Source organism: Neolamprologus brichardi, chromosome 15 (genome assembly GCF_056152115.1).
Source record: "Neolamprologus brichardi isolate AB-2024 chromosome 15, ASM5615211v1, whole genome shotgun sequence".
NCBI classification, from domain to species: domain Eukaryota; kingdom Metazoa; phylum Chordata; class Actinopteri; order Cichliformes; family Cichlidae; genus Neolamprologus; species Neolamprologus brichardi.
This window is the reverse complement of record NC_142118.1, coordinates 12,930,763-12,948,234: the sequence shown is the minus strand read 5'-3', so window position 1 is coordinate 12,948,234 and position 17,472 is coordinate 12,930,763. Positions and strand designations below refer to the sequence as shown.

Here is a 17,472-nt window from a genome sequence, read left to right as displayed (position 1 = left end):
AGCCGGCCAAATCAAATGTTGTGTTTGGAGAGAAGTCAAGAAGAGGAGGGAGCGGAGGTGGAGGTGAAAACAGGGCTGTAGATCTCAATCTTACCTGGGCATCAACAAATTCTGGACCTCCTCCCCAGTGAAGTAGTGTGTAGTGGCCGATTACAAATCTACATGCACCAGAACACACCCTCAAGAGTTTTCCATTTCTTTGTCTTTATCGCAGCTTATAAAGATTTCTAAGGTGTGACACTGCTTCTTGTTGCACCAGCTTGCATTTTAATTTCGAATAAGGTGTGTATGCACAATATAACCCAGAAACTGTCGTTGTGTATTTGTTTAAGTACCTATTTCATCATTCTTAGTATTACAGTGACATAATACCATAACAAGAATTTTGATTAATCTCATGGGTTTGTGTATCTAAAGCTCTGAAGCATCAAGTATCAATATGAACGAGTCAACCAAGCAAAGCAGACATATTTCTACTTACAGCTGTTTATTTGGTGATTTTTAATTTCTTGGTATGTAATAAAAATCATCTTGGTGCATTTATTGTGTATGTTTTTTTAACTGATGATCTTATTTAGCTACAGAACCTAGAGAACAATTGCTTTGTTTAAAAGACTATTACAGACGATGAAGTTTTACAGGTTGTTAAATCTCTATGTTGCTGTAACATTCTTCATGTAAGATATCCTTATTACACGATTACGTGGATTTCGACTAATCTGACTAACTTTAAACATACAGTTTACAAATAAATGATCTAATTGCCTCTGCGCGTCCTTGACTCTCTAACATAACACAGGTATGCCGTCTTGCAATCCACAACAGACCGAAAATGAAGATGCATTTGTTTGATCCGGACATAGCTGTGTGACAGCCTCCCTGGAGAAAGCCTCTTGCCTTGGGGCAAGAGTGTGACACACACACATGCACATGCACATGCACACACACACAAACACACTCCAAGGAGGAGTCATGGGGCAAAGGGGAGAGAGGGGGAGGGAGCATGAGAGGAAAGGGAGTGTATCTCTCTCTCTCTCTCTCTTACACTGTCAAACACACACACACGGTGTATGTGAGCAAGACTCACATACACTGACTGCTCGGTTGCGCAGTCAGTATACTGAGGTCTGCTCAGAGAGAGAGAGAGAGAGAGAGAGAGAGGAAGAGAAGACAAGAGGCAGAGAACAGCCACTGGTTGCTTCTAGACACTCAAGCTGAAGAAGGGCACAGACAGCCTGACCTATGTGTGGCTCCTCACAAGGCTTTAAAGTAAGTCTGCAACATCTGTCTCAGATCATCTTCTTAATTTTTACAGGAATAATATCGATTGTTCTATATTTTCAGCATGTTTAAGAAGAGTTAGACGTTTTTGGCTCGACTTTTCTTTTCTGCATTACGACACTCTCCCACGAAGTGCAATCTCAAAGTGTGCTTTCTAGAGACAGCCCGTTACATGTCGCCCCCGAGCCACAGCTGTGTGCTCTTGACTCATGTCTTGATTTTTCAAAATATATTTTCTGCTGTGTCACTTGGTTCAATGGTTTCGGAGTGAGCTGTCACACTTGTGACAGTCATTCCGAGTCAGCTGTGGTGACACTTCAGAGAAAAAAAAATAAGGTGTAACATCATATATAAATCTCGTCTCTTTGAACTTTTATTTGCATTTGAGAATACGTTGACATTCTTTTGTTATTGCTGCATCTATGCCACTGAGTACAGTTTCTAACCACTAGTGCTGAAAACAACAAAAAGATGAGCGGTGGGCTTTCTATCGCGGCTTACTGACTGTAGATTTATTTATACATAAATGTGGAGAATTTAGAATTGCTATCCCTTGCAGTCATTCCCTCAGGAGTGAAGTTTTGACTTGACTTTTTATCTCTCATCACTAAGGAACATAAGTCACATGAGTGTTTACCATATATTAGCAAGAAGCAGGCTTATCTAGCACTATCTCAGAGGCAAACTGATGAGTCTACAAAGGAAGAAGTTCTCAGACAACACATCTGAGTGTAGCCTTTTAATCACGAGCCTGCCATCCGCTTTTTCACTCTTCTTTATTTCGGTCTGGGAGCCGTATCTTTTGTCGCGGCTGAGTTGCCTGACAATCGCAATGTCGTGAGAAGGGAAAGAGTGAAAATAAGGGACAGAAAGAAAAGGAAACGGAGAGTAGAGTGGCACTTCTTTTCTTCGTTTCGACAATTAAGAGCAGTTGTTTAGGAAAGGGAGCCACTTTGGGGCTGGCAATCAATGAGCAGACGTACTGCTTTTGTGCTTTTGATCAATTGGTGGTTTTTTTGTTTTTGTTTTTTTACATGTGTCTTCATATTATGGGGTTTTTGTGGACTGAAATCAGGCATATCTCACTCTAGCAGCCCTTCTGTGGCTTTTTAATACGGTAAATAGTCACTATAGTGTGTTAAGACCTGGCCGACAGCCAAGTCTCAGTCAGTTCGGAGGAAGTCTGGTTGATTCCCTGGTAGTGCGGGTTTCCTTGTGAAAGTGGTCCTGCTTCGGGGCTGACGTGCACAGGAACCTCTGTTATAGCCCCGGGGTTGTATTCTGAGTCACAGGATGTAAAGGACAGAGGGGGGGCCGATGGGACCTCAAACTTGAAGGTTCCACTTTGAAGTTTGTTTGTCCGGTGTTGGCAGTAGACGGGAAGGTTAGTTTCTCTACAGCATCACAACTGCCTCCTTCTCTATATCACACTTCACAATCTGGGACCTACTTTTAGATTCATTCAAAACTCAACTCGATTCTGCATCTGCTGTTTTATGAAAGAAAGGTTTGCCTTCCACCCTGTATAACCAAAAATAGCGTTTAATAATAAAATCAGATATAGAATCATAGGGATTTAAGAGCATTTTTCTTTATTTTCCATAGGCCGCCTCTTCATGTACCTCAATCATGTTAACCTCAGAGAAGTCAGCTCAAACTGTGGGTGCCACTGCAGCGATGCCAGGAAAACACGATGTTGATATGACATCATGGAGCGAGGCAGACTTTGAGGATAACTGCACTTACATCGTGAAGGACCAACCTCTGGAAGGCGAGTCCGAAAACAATTGCAAGACACGAGCTGAGAGATCGTTGCCCAGGAACCTGGCCCTGAAACGCTGCCATGACTCAGCAGAGGTACACAAGGCCTTCCGTGTTTGTTCTTTTACAAACAGGCAAGACATTTATCAAGACAAATAGTCCCAGTCCAAATATATCAAAGCAGCTATGTGATGTTTTTAGTAAATGACAATTCTTTGCGTCACTCCAACATCCTTCCATCCTCTCATCTATCCTCCAGTGGGAAGTACTTGACATATTGTTGTCTAATTTGAGCTTTTCCTCTCTGCTATGTGTATGTTGAAGCAAACACAGACACAATAGCCAAGCCTCTGGGCACTCAGCCTGAGGGCTCTATGATTAGTAGTTATCTTACATTCCCATCCCTTTGTTCCAGCAGAAAATTACACCATTAGGTAAAAGCCCATAATATACATAATACCCTAAATGTTCTTCCAGGTAAAATATGTGTCATCTAGCATGGAGAATTATTTCCATCCTCTCATCTATAAATAAGTGAGTGGATAAGGAACTGACAATCATATAGTGTGGTAAATGCATGATAAAAGGTTAACTGCAAAGAACTAGTCATGAAAAGGAAACACTAAATTTCCTCTACAAAAAGTGTAGTGAAGGGAGATCAGAGGGAGTATCCCTGACATCTGCAGTAAAATACCTGCATTTACCACTTTGACCTTCTTATAAGTAATGTCTGGTTGACGCTAAAGAACAGAATACATGACAGTAATCTGTGACACAAGGGCAAGTCAAATGATGCCTTTAGACAAAGTCATTGAATGCAAGGACAAAAATATCTGGATAAACTAAAGACAAAACTGTAGGCCTTAGTCTATAGAGGTTGGGTCAGATACATACACTATGCAGTGTAAAGATGAAAGAGAAATACACTACCATCGCTTTAGGGCTTTTGCTTTTTGAACATGGAGCTCAAGGTGCTGGTTGGGGTGTGACCATGACACCTTATCCACTCTTCCCCACCCTGGAGGACTGAGACAGAGGACTGAGTTTCACACCTGGTAGTAGCAGAACAAGACTAGTAGTGAAATTTTAATATGGGAGAGAAACTAAAGATAACTTGGTCGATTGGCTTATTAAATATTTAACATGTGAAGGAGAGAAAACATTCAGTCACAGCCTCTGAAAATCCTCTCGGCCTGTATATTATAAAACAAGGACAACCTGCTTAATTGCCTTTTCCCTTTTTTCCACATAAGTGTCTCCAGGGGACAAAAATATTCAGTGAATTGACCAGATTCTTTGGAGGCTGTATTCCAAAGAATCTCATCTATCTTAGGATGTTTTAATAACTAAACGTGCATTTAACTGCTCGCTCAGATCTTCGGTTTTATTAACTGACCTGCTGTTTGACGATTATGTGCTCTCTTTGTATAACAGGTGCTTGGGGTGATGACTAAGGAGATCATTCCGAAGGGAACACGTTTTGGCCCTTTGGTGGGGGAGAGCTACACCAACGAAACTCTGCCGAAAGACGCCGACAGGAAGTACTTTTGGAGGGTAAGCAAGCCTCATGTGAGACTCTGCAAACTTAAATGTTAAATTCAACGATGTGCCTTTCAGAACTGTTCACATCCTGTATCTCTGACTGACTGGAGATGCTGCTTTGGCTATGTCGTGGCACGAGTTAGCAAATGTGGTCAACGTCTGACATCCTGTCAATGTATGAGTCAAATTTGTCAATGGTCTGGTGTTTTTAAATGCCATTTGACTTGATAGCTTTCAAAAGTGCATGCACCATATATGTCAGTGTGTTTGCCCGTTCTGTGCGCTTCTGTCTGAGGTCTTTCTCTCTCTCTCTCTCTCTCTCACACACACACAAGCACACACAGCTGTTTGGTTTCAGTGACGCAGCGGTTCTCCTGTGTCTTCGCTTCTCACAGTAGTGGTATCACTGCCAGTAAATACACCATACACATGTCCGCACTTCTCCAAACTAACAAACTCTCACACTGACTAAGCAAGGAAGTGGCTTCAAGCCTGAGAACTGTTTATGTTACACATTCAGCAGCATCAGGGCATCTTCCATTGCACACATGCTCCTGAGTAATTCTATAGCATACACTCAGCAACCTTGACATCATGCAACTCCAACCAAAATTTTGCAACAGTCTGACAATTTGTTAATAATACAGCCATCACTCAAGCAACAGCACAGAAAGAACACTTTTGTACAATCGCAGAGGAAGGGAGGAGGTGAATAACTTCACCGTGAATGTAACAGGTGAGAGTAAGGAGTGGGTGAAACAGTATACCCAATACTACAATCCAGTCATATAGAGAAATTGTTTTTGAGTGTTCCCTTTGTAACTCATATTGTGTGCTGCAAAGACTTGCGCCTATCCAACATGAAAGAAATTACAGCATTTACCATAAAGGCACGAGGAAACTGTGACTTCATGGTTTCAGGTTCACTTCTAATAATCAAGTGAATTATTTCTGATCTCTTGTTCTGCTCACGCTATAGGTCTTCTCAGAGGGGCGCTTACACCACATTCTGGATGGGCTGAATGAAGAGCGGAGCAACTGGATGCGTTACGTCAATCCAGCATGCTCTGTGGAAGAGCAGAACCTGGTTGCATGCCAGAGTGGCTTGGACATCTTTTTCTACACCACCAAACGACTTCAGCCAGGCCAGGAGCTTCTGGTGTGGTACTGCTCTGAGTTTGCCCAGCGTTGTAACTACCCTCCACTGGGACAGCTGGCTATTGACAAAAACGGTGAGTGCGTGCGTTTTTGTGTGTGTTGTCAATTTAGGAATGCGCAAGGACCGAGTGCTGCTGAAGTCAACAGAAACTAACGCGGTGCCCACGCATCGAGACGTATCTGGTTTGTTCTGTCATTGTTAAGTAAGGCCCCCAGTCAAAACGCCAGCCGACTGACACACTCTTTGTGTAGGTGTTTAAGAACTTACTCCGTCACACCCATAGCTCCTTTGTTGACGCAGAAGACAAAGGAGGATAGTGGAGACTTGAAAGCAGAGAAGAGCTGTCTCCAGGTGCAGCAGCAGTACTGGCGTAAGATGAGACCAATTTCAGGATTTTAAGCAATGTTTCAGTTTCCCTTTTAAACTCCCACATAGAAGGCTGCCGGCAGCTCATTCAGCCAGACAGCATTTGGCATTCATTCACAAACAGTAGGAATGTGCATGCTAGCAGAAAGACCAGGCAGAAAAATACTAATTCAAACACAGTCACAAAAAGAGGCCGCTAGAGGTGCTGATGGCCCTCTGGCACGACTCCCTTTATTTATTTGGTTCTTAAGGAGGAAGCGAGGTAGGAATTTCTCCACTGACTACTTGAACTTCCTGACAAGGTGACCTGCTGACAGATTGATATCTCACTCAGTGTTGGCTGTTTGTTTGCTGAGAGCTGGCCTCCCCGGAGTGGGGGCAGGGTAACCTGGGAGTGAACAAAAGATAAGAGATGTGCTGTTTGTGTGGGTTGTGGGTTAATTGTGTCTAAAAGTAGGTGAAATGTACATGCAAACCACTGTATTTGGTCTTCCTCTCTGTTGTCGGTTTGAGTCCCTTGCTTATTCTGTGGTAAAGTCAGTGAAGCAGTACCTTTTTACCTAGATGAAATGCAGATTTCAATCCAGATTTTCAATCCAATTTATAAAATCATTCCTATCTGTTTGGGAGCTGTAGTTTATTTGTCACTTCCAAATGACAAGTTGTTTTTTGTCTCCTGTACACTGTGTATCCTGTCTGGCTTGTGACAGAAAATACACCTTCAACTGCCCAGCCCTCTAATGCAAATAGCACACTGTATCCACTGACTCTTGCTCTCTGTGCTATCTGTATCATGATCAGATCCCCATTGTTTCATTTCTGGTGTCCACTTTAACAGAGTGCAAAGGTCAGGGACATTCAAACAGTCGCATCTGATAAAAAAAAAAAGTGCATCTCCTGAAGTTTAAAGTAAATTGTTTGGCTAGCGTAGGTACTTTTGAAAGCAAACGTGCATAGTGATTAAGAAAGAAAACATACAACACGCGTGCTTGATAAGACGAATATGTGCTTGTATGGCTGCATGTGTCAGTTAGTTGAACTAACTAATGTTACATCTAGTGTATGTTAAGAAATGAGTTTCCTGTCTCTGACGATCTTTCTCTATTGCTTATCTGTCTAACAGAACAGAGTCCAGCGAAGAAGACAACAAGGAAACGAGGTCATACGGTCTCTGAAATCCTACAAGACGACCTCTCCAAATCTCCTTCTACCTGTATCAGACGTGTGGACAGTCTTTTGCCTCAGACAAATGTCTCAGCAGATTTTCCTTTATGTCCCAGTGTTGTCTACCCACCTCAGCCTATCTCCAAATCTATGCATGCTAATAGATATGCATTTCTACCACCTCTGCCATCCTGTAGCCCTCCAGCTGCCAAAAGGCCAGCACTAAGCATTCCTGTCCCTGCTAATGTCCACTTTGCCTTTCAGCACAGTCAAGGCCCTCCCGTAGCAAAGCCTTTCCAAGATCCCCGTATGCCCGATATCGCTAATTCTACTCTAATGCACGGCCCCTATCTACTCCCCCACTACTCGCTTGGCCTTCTACCTCATTCATATCCATTCTATCATGATCGACTGAAACCTCACTTGGCAGTCTCACCCCATGTATCGCCCTTTCACAACTACGCACATTTTCAATCGCCTTTAACCAGTGGTTGCAAAGACTTGACACGTGCACTTTCTGATTCCAAACCAGACCTCTTTCTTTCACCAATCCGTGAGCACAGAGACAACAAGGACCTCATATCCAAAAGAAGAGCCTACCTCAGCATACCCTCACACGACCTCAGAGATTTCAAACACTCCCCTCCCACCAACGTTCACACAGGCCTCGCTGTGCCTGCCACATCCACCGCCTCATCTATGGTCACTAAAATCCGTGAAGCACAGCCGTCTCTCGCACCTGGAGGATGCTCGCCGCAAGAGGGAATGGCAGCCTCCTCAAACTGCCTCCCTTCCAATTTTACCTCTGCCACTCAAAGTGAAGCTGAGGATGCAATGGACCTAAGCAAGACAAAGCAAAGTGGGCAAACAATTGGCTACAAGACCCTGTCTTACCCTCTGATGAGGCAGAATGGAAAGATCCGATATGAATGCAACATCTGTGGAAAGGTCTTTGGGCAGCTGTCTAACCTTAAGGTTAGTTGCTCTTCAACACATTAAAGCAGTGTGAAAGAAAATGACAACCACCAGTTGAATACAGTGACCGGAGTATAGTATATAGTAGTATAATTGAATTAACCGGTTCCTCCGATTTCCTGAGTTTGATCGATAACAAATAAATTATCATATCTCCGACATCTTCTCAGGTTCATCTGCGAGTACACAGCGGGGAGCGTCCCTTCAGGTGTCAGACCTGCAATAAGAACTTCACGCAGCTAGCACACTTGCAGAAACACTACCTGGTTCACACAGGAGAAAAGCCCCATGAATGCAAGGTAAGGCTGCAGCTGTCGGAAATTGCTGGAAAGCATTAGACGCCTTATATCACTCTCATAATAAATACGTAGGTGGACTAAAAGTTTGTACGTCAGAAACAAAACATCGAAACATCGCAGAGGTTATGTGACTAAGAACAAAATAAAGACTCATACAAAGATTCCTCTCTGCTGTGTTTTTACATAGGTGTGCCACAAGCGATTCAGCAGCACTAGTAACTTGAAGACCCACCAGCGGCTACACTCAGGTGAGAAGCCTTACCATTGCAAGCTCTGCCCTGCTCGCTTTACTCAGTTCATCCACCTCAAACTCCACAAGCGCCTCCACACTGGCGAGCGACCACACCGCTGTCCTCACTGCTCCTGTTCCTATCTCCATTACTGCAGCCTCCAAGTGCACCTCCAAGGCTTCTGCCCACTCTTGCCCTTGGCCTCACACAGATACTCGTCAGAGGAGCTATGTCGAGTTAACTCTGAGATTGAGAGGTTTGACATGAGTGAGGCGGCAGAGGAGCTTGAAGCCATGGCTGCAGAGGTTGATATGGACACGGGGAATGTTACCGACCTAATACAGAAGATAGAGACCCGTGTCTCGGGCCACCGGGATGCTGACAGAGGGGAGTCTGAGAGAACCAACTACAAATCAGCAAAAGAGCGCTCGGGTGTTCAGCTGCATCACAGCAGTCCTGTACCTCTTCATTCAGCCAGCATCAAGCTGGAGTCACGCTGCATATCAGAGTCCTAAGACAGCCCTGCTAATCCATCCATATAATCCTTACAGGTCAACTCAGCAGCTGTCTGTTACTGCCCTATTTGAAGTAAAGCCTTATCTCAAGCATGGATTTCCTAGCTTATACTCTATGTAGACCGCAGCATGTGAAAAATCGAGACTTAACCAGCCTGTCCTGGAAAAAGTGACTTTTTTTTATTAAATATATAGATCTTTGTTAATTTATTCAATTACTTTTAATCTAAAATGTACAAAAAACAACACATTTTTTGATATTTTGATTTTTATATTTCTGGAATGTCTTGATGGAACAACTACACGTGTGATTATGCATTAAAAATAACAAAGATGTTCGCTTTAAAATGTGTTTTTTAGCGTGAGACTGAGTGTTTCTGTTTGTGTATGTATGCGTAATTGTGTCCCGTGATTCACGTAACTATTACTGTACAAGCATGACTTTATAATGTAAGTGGGTTAAGCACTGAAATGACAGCAAAAAGAAACCTCAACTTGCCTTCTGGGTGAGTATACAGTGCTGAATCAGAGTTGCAGATAAACATCCTGTTATGAGTCTTGGGATACTCACAACCAGTAAATACCAACCCGTCATCATGGAAGGAAAAAAAAACACACACACACACAAAATTGAACAAGATTATCTTCATGATCAATATCCTGTGAATAATTTTATCCACGTATATCTATATTTGAGTTTTGGTATTAGGCAGTTGTCAGACATTTCACCCACAATGTGTGACTCCACAGTTTTAGTAAGACATATAAATAAATTAAAACTCAAACAAAGAGAACAAAACAGACTTAAGATGACTACTTTTATTCACAATGAACGCTGATTCGTATAGCGCAGGCTTGTGAATAAAACTGCAACCATATCTCTATATTAACAGAGCTATACTTGCTATACTCAAGAATTATTACAGGATTTTCTATCCAGTATCCTTCTGTGGTTCTTTTACTACAACCTAAAATAGTGTAGTTGTGGAAAAGGTTAAAAAAGTGCCAATTTATGTGAGTGATGATGAGGTAATGGGGCTCTTGTAAACTGCTCTGGAGCTTTTCTCCATTTAAGAAAGTAAATTAAAGAAGTGGTGGGTCAAGTAGGTGTCATTAATGGCTTTCAAAATGACACAATCGTGACACAGTCCTCGAAATATGGGGCGTAGAACTACTGTAAGTGGTGCATGAACTATTAAAGAAAGACTCTAGCTGTTGTCATGACCTTCAATTAATTGATATTAAATCTTCCTTTTTATTCAGTGTTTATTATTTAAAACTTGATTTTACCAGGAAGCCCCATTAGATTAAAACCTGTTGGGGTTTGTTTTTTCAAAATGACCAAAAATTGTTAAAACAAATATAACATGAATGCACATAAAGTAGAAAATAAATAAATTCATAAATAAAGCAAGTCAGAGTCAACAAGTAACACAAGTCCTGCTTATGAATAGCAACTGCAGTCTTCTTCCACAGAAGTCGTTATCTTAGGGCTAAACTCTACCAGAGAGACGGAAGCATTCAGATTTGGTGTACTCTTAAGGTTAAGTCATGATCAAGTGCCAAAATAGAAAACACTATTTGGCCTAGACAGCGTTAACACACATAATATGGGAGCTTTTTCTGCTTTTGGCCCCTTGAAACCCGATTATAAAGGACACAGAGATGTGCACCGGTGTGATGTGGGGGATGAACTTTATTTATTGTTCTAAAGTCGGGCATGGCAGACAAAAAACGCACCAGAACCACAGCTGTAAACAGCGCTCACCGTGACCTGCGACCTCCACATGCAAGGAAATTCACGCTCAGATCAGTCTGCTGTTCACCAGTCTACCAAGTAAGATGCAGCACCGCCTTTACAAAAAATTTGAAGAAATAGACCGTGATGCAGAAGAGGTTTCCACGGTGGAGGGAGGAGAGGCTCGCTAAACTGATGCACCTTTAAACCGTGCTGTGACGTCAGATATTTTGACAGGGGGCAGGCAGCGGGAGAAGAAGAAGAAGAGGAGGAGGAGGAGAGCGGATGTACCAAGCGGGGGCCAAAGGATGCCCAGGATAATGTCATCGGTGTGTCCTCCTTCACACCTATCCGCATCATGATAAACGCCGCAGGAGCGGTCGCCCGCAGGATACCGTCGGCGGCGCGGCGGAGCGGGTGCTGGATAGCGTGGTGCCAAGCGGTCCTGCTCGCCGTGTCGGGGCTGGTTATTGTGGCCGAACGGAGCGCTCGTAAGTGGGGATTCCAAGCGCTAGCGGGCTGCTAGCTTGCTTGCCATGTTGAAACTCAACCTCGTGGAAAATAGATGTTGGGCTTTCTTTTTCTTTTCTTTTGCCGTAATGTGATTGAAAATGATGCTACGAGCTGGACCCGTCTCAGCTGCGGCCGCACTTCACGGTAGAAGAAGCACATTTGGGAGATGCTATGGCACAGCCGTTAGTACTGAACGGGAAAACATAGCTGAATTCCGTGTGCACTGCAATCCAATATCGGCGTTGGTTAGTCCACCTTTGTTGGCCAAACTGGGGCCCCCGAGACCTCCTGTGATCGTAAAACAGGATAACACAGCCTATTAGTTATTGAGTTTAACTAGTGACTTTAATGAAGTGTTACTAAATTGCCGTCGCTGATCAATATTCGCATAATGCCCAACTTTTAAATTATAATTCTCCACCTTACACCTCCCCCAAAATATGATTGAACATAATAAACACTTGTTTTTCCCAAGTCATTTTTTGCACATCTAGGATCTGTATTGAAAACAAGGTGTAGCACAGCGTTATGATTTCCTGACTGTGCAGATCAATCGGGCAAGGTCAGGACACCAGGAGGATACCTGGATGTGTACAGAGTGTGCCCTTGTCTTCAGCAAGTATACCATTACCAGAAGATAAAAATACTGTGCCTGAGTTTCACACATTAGACATTCTGCCATAATTAAAAATTTAAAAAGTGAATGCGTGCATAAATGAATGGCTATTTAGATTATCAGTAGAGTGGCACATTGATAAAGCTGTACCAGTGAAGCTAAGAAACAGCTAATGGCTGTTTTAAAGTGGTGTGGAATGACTCGGGCGTCTTTTTTGTGAGCTTGCACCATCCCATTAGAAGAGTTTCTCTTAAAGCTAAATTTACTTAGTGAAGCATGCATTTCTCATGACTCTGCAGCTTTAAATATGGCCTCACTAGTGCTGGGTTTAGTGAGCTGTGTGTCCTTTAAAATCTGAATAACTGGAATCACAAAATACTGATACCATTGTGCATCTCGGCGTTTGTTCTTTATCTGTGTGTGTTTGTGTGTCAGTGATCTACTGTATAGGGTTTTACCTTTGGAATGAGGAGACACAGTGGGCAGGCCTCACACTTGGCCTCTTTCTACCGGGGACAGCAGTCCAGCTGCTAAGTGTGAAGTGGTACTATGATGATGGTGATGACAGGCGATGCTACCTCTCTGTTATACACATCCTGCACTTGGGCATCTTCAAAAGGTAAGCTTGTTTTTCCATTCGATGTGCTTTACGTAGATACATTACAAAAGTAGACTATGTTTATAAAATGTAATAATTTTTAGTTTTTGTTAAAGGCAAAAAAAGGGCCAAAAAAAAATTCACATCACTCTGAAACCTTACTGAGTCGGTTATATTTTATGCCTCCTCTGGTTTTTGTCTCCATCTTTTGGCAGGTTGTGGGACTGCATGAGGTCTGTGCTGCGCATGCAGGACTCAGTGGCTGATCTGGGAGCTGCTGTTATGCAGCAGGCAGATGTTGCTGCCCTTTGGCTGCTGGAAGCCCTTGTCCTCACGCTGCCTCAGAGCCTGCTGCAGGCGTACATCGTGGTGTCTACTGATGTGGGCATTGCATCACCAGGTAATTTTATGTTTAGTTGAATCACGGGATCCGTGTGATGTTTATGGCCTGTAACTTGTTATATTACATTTTTTTATGCATGTTTTATCTACAGTGGCGTATTGCTGTGGCCTGTGTGTGCTGTCTATTGCGTGGGCCCTGGTGCTGTACAGCCGAGCCTGCTGTCTGATAAGGCCAGGCCACCTGGCCATGCCTCCAGCAGCCCTGCTGTGCCAGCTGGTGTGGAGGGCATGCATGCTGGGTGCCAGGGTGACCTGCCTCACATTCTTTGCCAGGGTTTTTAATTGGTGGGTTTGTGGAGTAGCAGGTGAGCACTGAGAAGCGACTTTTATTTTGTTAAGACACTTGAAAGCCGGAGAAAGTGTACAGTTATATTAAACTAGTACATTACATTAAAGGGTACAGGAGACTCAATGACTAGTACACGCACAGATTTCCATGTATTTTATGACTTTGAGCTTAAAAAACATTTTCTATTAACTCACATTTAACCACTGAGTTATGTAATTATCCTCAGAGCACTGTGACATGTCCTCTTGATCCAGTTTTCTGTTTCGCCTCTGCATCAGCGTTGCACACTGCGTTGCACTTGTAGACCTTCTATTCTATTTTTATGTTAACCTTCAGGTTTTCACTGGCTCACGGCCTCCTTTTGGCTGGTATCACAGCAACCAGACATCTGCACCGGCCCCTGGTGTTGGCGTGCTTTTAATGGCGTCATGGGGCTCATCCACGTCTTCCTCTTCCTCAACGTCAAAGATGGACCCTCGCGCTTCCGCATGGCCAGTTTTTATGCAGTATGGCACGAGTTAAAGTTATTATTCTTCAACTTTTCTTTTTTTTTTCTGTTTTCATTATGTTGTTTTGTGCAGCTTTGTCTCATCTGCCTACTCACAGGGCAGCAGGGACAAACAGATATAGCTGCATAAGTTTGCAATGTCATCCTCACCTCTGTGTGCTAAGCCCACAGTGACGTAAAGCTGTCTACAGATGACTGATGGTGCGACCTTCTCTCCTTCTTCAGTTCATGCTTGTAGAGAACGCCACTCTGCTGCTGGCCGCCTCTGACTTCCTGAGCGAAGCATCATGGGACAGCATGACCCTTCCCACCACTGTGCTGTGTGGCTTTCTCCTCGGTGAGTCATTCGTTTCTAGAGAATTTGCTGTTTGTATTGGGACATTAGTCATAGTTAGAATAATGTCACGCTGTTTATTAGTTTCTGTCATACCTAAGCGATAAATCCCCCCGTGTTTATTCACAAATTCTTAGAGGTATTGTTGTACAACAAACATAGCTACCGATACGGTGCCCTACTTGCAATACTCTTTATTTGTGAGATTTTACTGTGCAGGATATTGTAAATCTCTTTATCTGAATACGTAAGAGTGGAGATGGGATCGTAAGATGGCAAAAAATAAGTGAAACCTTGAATTTTTTGTGTGAGGTTGATATGCATGATAGAATTAATATAGTAACAGCCAGTGTGGCTGTTGTGATCTCTGCTGCAGCCTCCCTCTGTGATTCAGACTGTGCAGTCAGCTAATTGCTTGTGAAAGGCCAAAACATACCTGGGCCACTAAAATCAATATTTCCTATTCCTTTGCTTCTTAGGTGCTACCTCTCTTGTCCTATACTACCGGTTCCTGCACCCCAAGTCCACAGAGATCTCCCAGGGAACAAACCACAACCACATGGGCAGTACATGCATAGAACAAGGGGAGTCCTCCTTCTCTCTTGGGGACAAAAGTTTGCCAGCTCATTCTATTCAAAACCATGGCAGCTTCTCCCTCTCAGGTGTTGCTGGTTCTCTGCTGGAGCATCCAGGGAACTGCGGGGGCAGGCCTAACAGCTCCTGTCCGTGTTACCACCACCACTGGCTCTTGATCCGCCTTGCTCTGAAAACAGGAGATCTTGGTAAAATCAACAGGGCGTATGGGGCTGGGGGAGCAGCGGCCATACTAGACATAGAGGAGTACAACCAAGAATTTAAAAGTAACGAGGGCATCACAATTACAGCTGGAGGAAGCTGTGAGGGTGTCTCCACCTCCGAGTCTCAGGGGAAAGGTCTGGCACCCCTCTCGGACTGTAAAGACGAGTTCCAGAGCGTAAGCGAACCCACGTCGACCGAACAACCGGAAGAAGACGACAGTCTGGAGATGGAGAGCCCGATGGAGTCGCCCACATCGGATTTCAAACGCAGCTCACCAGAGGGTAAATCAATGTTTGGAGACAGCCCAGAGCCCTATTTCTGCCCTACAGAATCAAGTTCAACCTTATACTTCAGCGCCGATCCCCAATCTCCAAGCAGCGCCAGTAACCCCCGTTTGGACCGGGACCTTGGGGCTCTGGAGCAAGGCGTTCGCCTCAACTCAATCCCTAGTGATCCAGCCCTTCACAGAGACGTCCGTGGACTCATGGGCCGGGTTGGACCACGATATATTTCCACCCCTAAATTGGACTCAGGAGTGTTAGACTCCCCTTCCAGTGTCCCTCATCTTAAAGGTCCAAGAAAGCAGCTCATATTGTCCCGAAGGGATGAGGATGAAAACTTTTAGCTTACATGTGACAGAATCAGGGAAGAAGTAAAAACGTATCCAACATTAAAGGAGTACACCAGCTTTTAAAGGGAGTGCTTTTTCAGCAGTCCAGCATTGTAGAATTAGAAAGCTGGCAGTAATTTCTCCTTTTGTCTATACACATATATTTAGTGCACTGTGGGGCGTATGCAACAATTGTGGAATAATCCTCTCAAAGCATAAACGATTTTCTACAAAAGCATTCCTTTGCCCAAAAGCCGGACACAGAGTAAAGCCTTCAGTAGAGCTCATTTACCACAAAGGTTGTGTGTAGAGCTCAGACACACCTTCTGCCTGATGTTCAGCTGGCATTTTCATTCTTTTGGTGACAGTGAACTTAAGCCTCAAGAATAATAACAATTATACTGTGCAACAAAATGAACACCGGTCGGTCAAGACCGGAACTACGTAATAAGGAAGTAGGCATTAGTTGTATCAATAAACATCATCAAGTACGCAGATGCTTCACGATCTTAAAAAAGGGGATGATCTCTTTAATACGCACTAAAGCTGCTGTTACTCATGTCAGTTGCCAGCAGCTATGAAAATAGAGAAACTAATCCTGTATCTTTCAATGGCCGGAGTGTCTGACCTCTGAATCATAACCATCTCACTATAAGCCAGAGCCTTTTGGCTTCCTAAAAGCACAAATATCTACTGTATCATATGTCTGTTGCTGTGATGCTGTGATTTTTTTTTCTTCTTCTTTTTTTTTATCAAAAAAAACAAAACAAAACAAAAAACCGAACCTATCTGAGAATCAAAGTGTATCTTTTGTATGATGTTAACAGGCATCGCTTTGAGCAGGGCTGGTGTGTCGGCCTAGGGAAACTGTTTGATGTGTTGATTTACATGTTGACCATGTAATTTGCGGAACTGTTTTTGCAATTTACGTTTTGTTGGAAATGAAACAATGTCTCAGGCACTAACATCTCAAAGCTTTCATATGTTCTGCAACAAAGTGAAAAGATGCTTATGAGATATTTGTGGTGATTTTTTTTTTTGTATGTGCTCTTGATTACTATTGGCAGGGGCCAAATGTACTTTGCCCCTTATTGTGTTCTGTAACAGGATTAAAGTCCACTAACAAAGCAGTGAAATTATGCTGGGTTTTCTCTCATGCCCAGCTGACTGCCTATATGACATTTTGAACTGTGAAGTGTAAAGCCACTGGTGGCTCTGAATAAGCAATAAATACAGTACATGTTTAGGTGAGTGGAGTGAAGATGTGTCGAGTGTTTAATTTTTTTGAGCAAAGTACGATTATGTGCAGTCTTGACCCAACCATCACTTAGTATTTATTGAAACATGCATACATCCATGGAAATATAGTATATAAAGTGTGGAAAGAACTCGTTTTTTACAGTTCTAATCACCTTTGAAGTTAACATTTGAGATGGCCAGCTATCTTAGGCAAGCTTTCTTGGAATTTAGGCTCCTGAAGGAGACTTCAGAAATAATTCTCCAGGCTTCTTGAAGGACATTCAAAGCTCTTCTTTGGATGTTGGCTGCCTTTTGTTCCGTTTTATGTCAAGATGATCCCACACTGCTACTGTTTTATTGTGTTTTTTCTGTCCGGTTATGCTTTTATTGCACTGAAAGTGTGTTTGAGATCATTGTCATGCTGAAAAATGAAGCTCTTGCCAATCAGATGCTTTCTAGGATTGCATAGTAAATCATAATCAGTATTTTTCTGTGTTCAAAATTCTTTTGACAGGATCTCCAACACCACCGAGTA

The 17,472-nt window shown here is 43.2% G+C and overlaps 2 protein-coding genes across 4 annotated transcripts; both read left to right on the top strand.

Moving 5' to 3' along the window:
* The first annotated feature begins 1,071 nt into the window (after positions 1 to 1,071).
* Positions 1,072 to 9,619, top strand: prdm1c (PR domain containing 1c, with ZNF domain). Of its 3 annotated transcripts, XM_035908499.2 has the most exons (8): positions 1,072 to 1,269; positions 2,887 to 3,138; positions 4,477 to 4,596; positions 5,564 to 5,816; positions 7,233 to 8,248; positions 8,419 to 8,547; positions 8,735 to 8,795; positions 8,935 to 9,151. In XM_035908499.2, exons 1-8 carry the CDS (start codon positions 1,243 to 1,245, stop codon positions 9,042 to 9,044), a joined length of 1,968 nt encoding a protein of 655 aa, XP_035764392.2. In that variant the 5' UTR covers positions 1,072 to 1,242; the 3' UTR covers positions 9,045 to 9,151. The 3 variants fall into 3 exon arrangements, with proteins under 3 accessions (XP_035764392.2, XP_006792577.2, XP_035764390.2); XM_006792514.3 differs by having other exon boundaries at positions 8,735 to 9,619; XM_035908497.2 differs by lacking the exon at positions 2,887 to 3,138 and having other exon boundaries at positions 8,735 to 9,619.
* Positions 9,620 to 11,272: 1,653 nt separating this feature from the next.
* Positions 11,273 to 16,948, top strand: xkr5a (XK related 5a). Its single transcript, XM_006792513.2, has 7 exons — positions 11,273 to 11,521; positions 12,595 to 12,778; positions 12,973 to 13,157; positions 13,252 to 13,464; positions 13,785 to 13,954; positions 14,182 to 14,293; positions 14,770 to 16,948. Exons 1-7 carry the CDS (start codon positions 11,389 to 11,391, stop codon positions 15,711 to 15,713), a joined length of 1,941 nt encoding a protein of 646 aa, XP_006792576.1. The 5' UTR covers positions 11,273 to 11,388; the 3' UTR covers positions 15,714 to 16,948.
* The last annotated feature ends 524 nt before the right edge of the window (positions 16,949 to 17,472 follow it).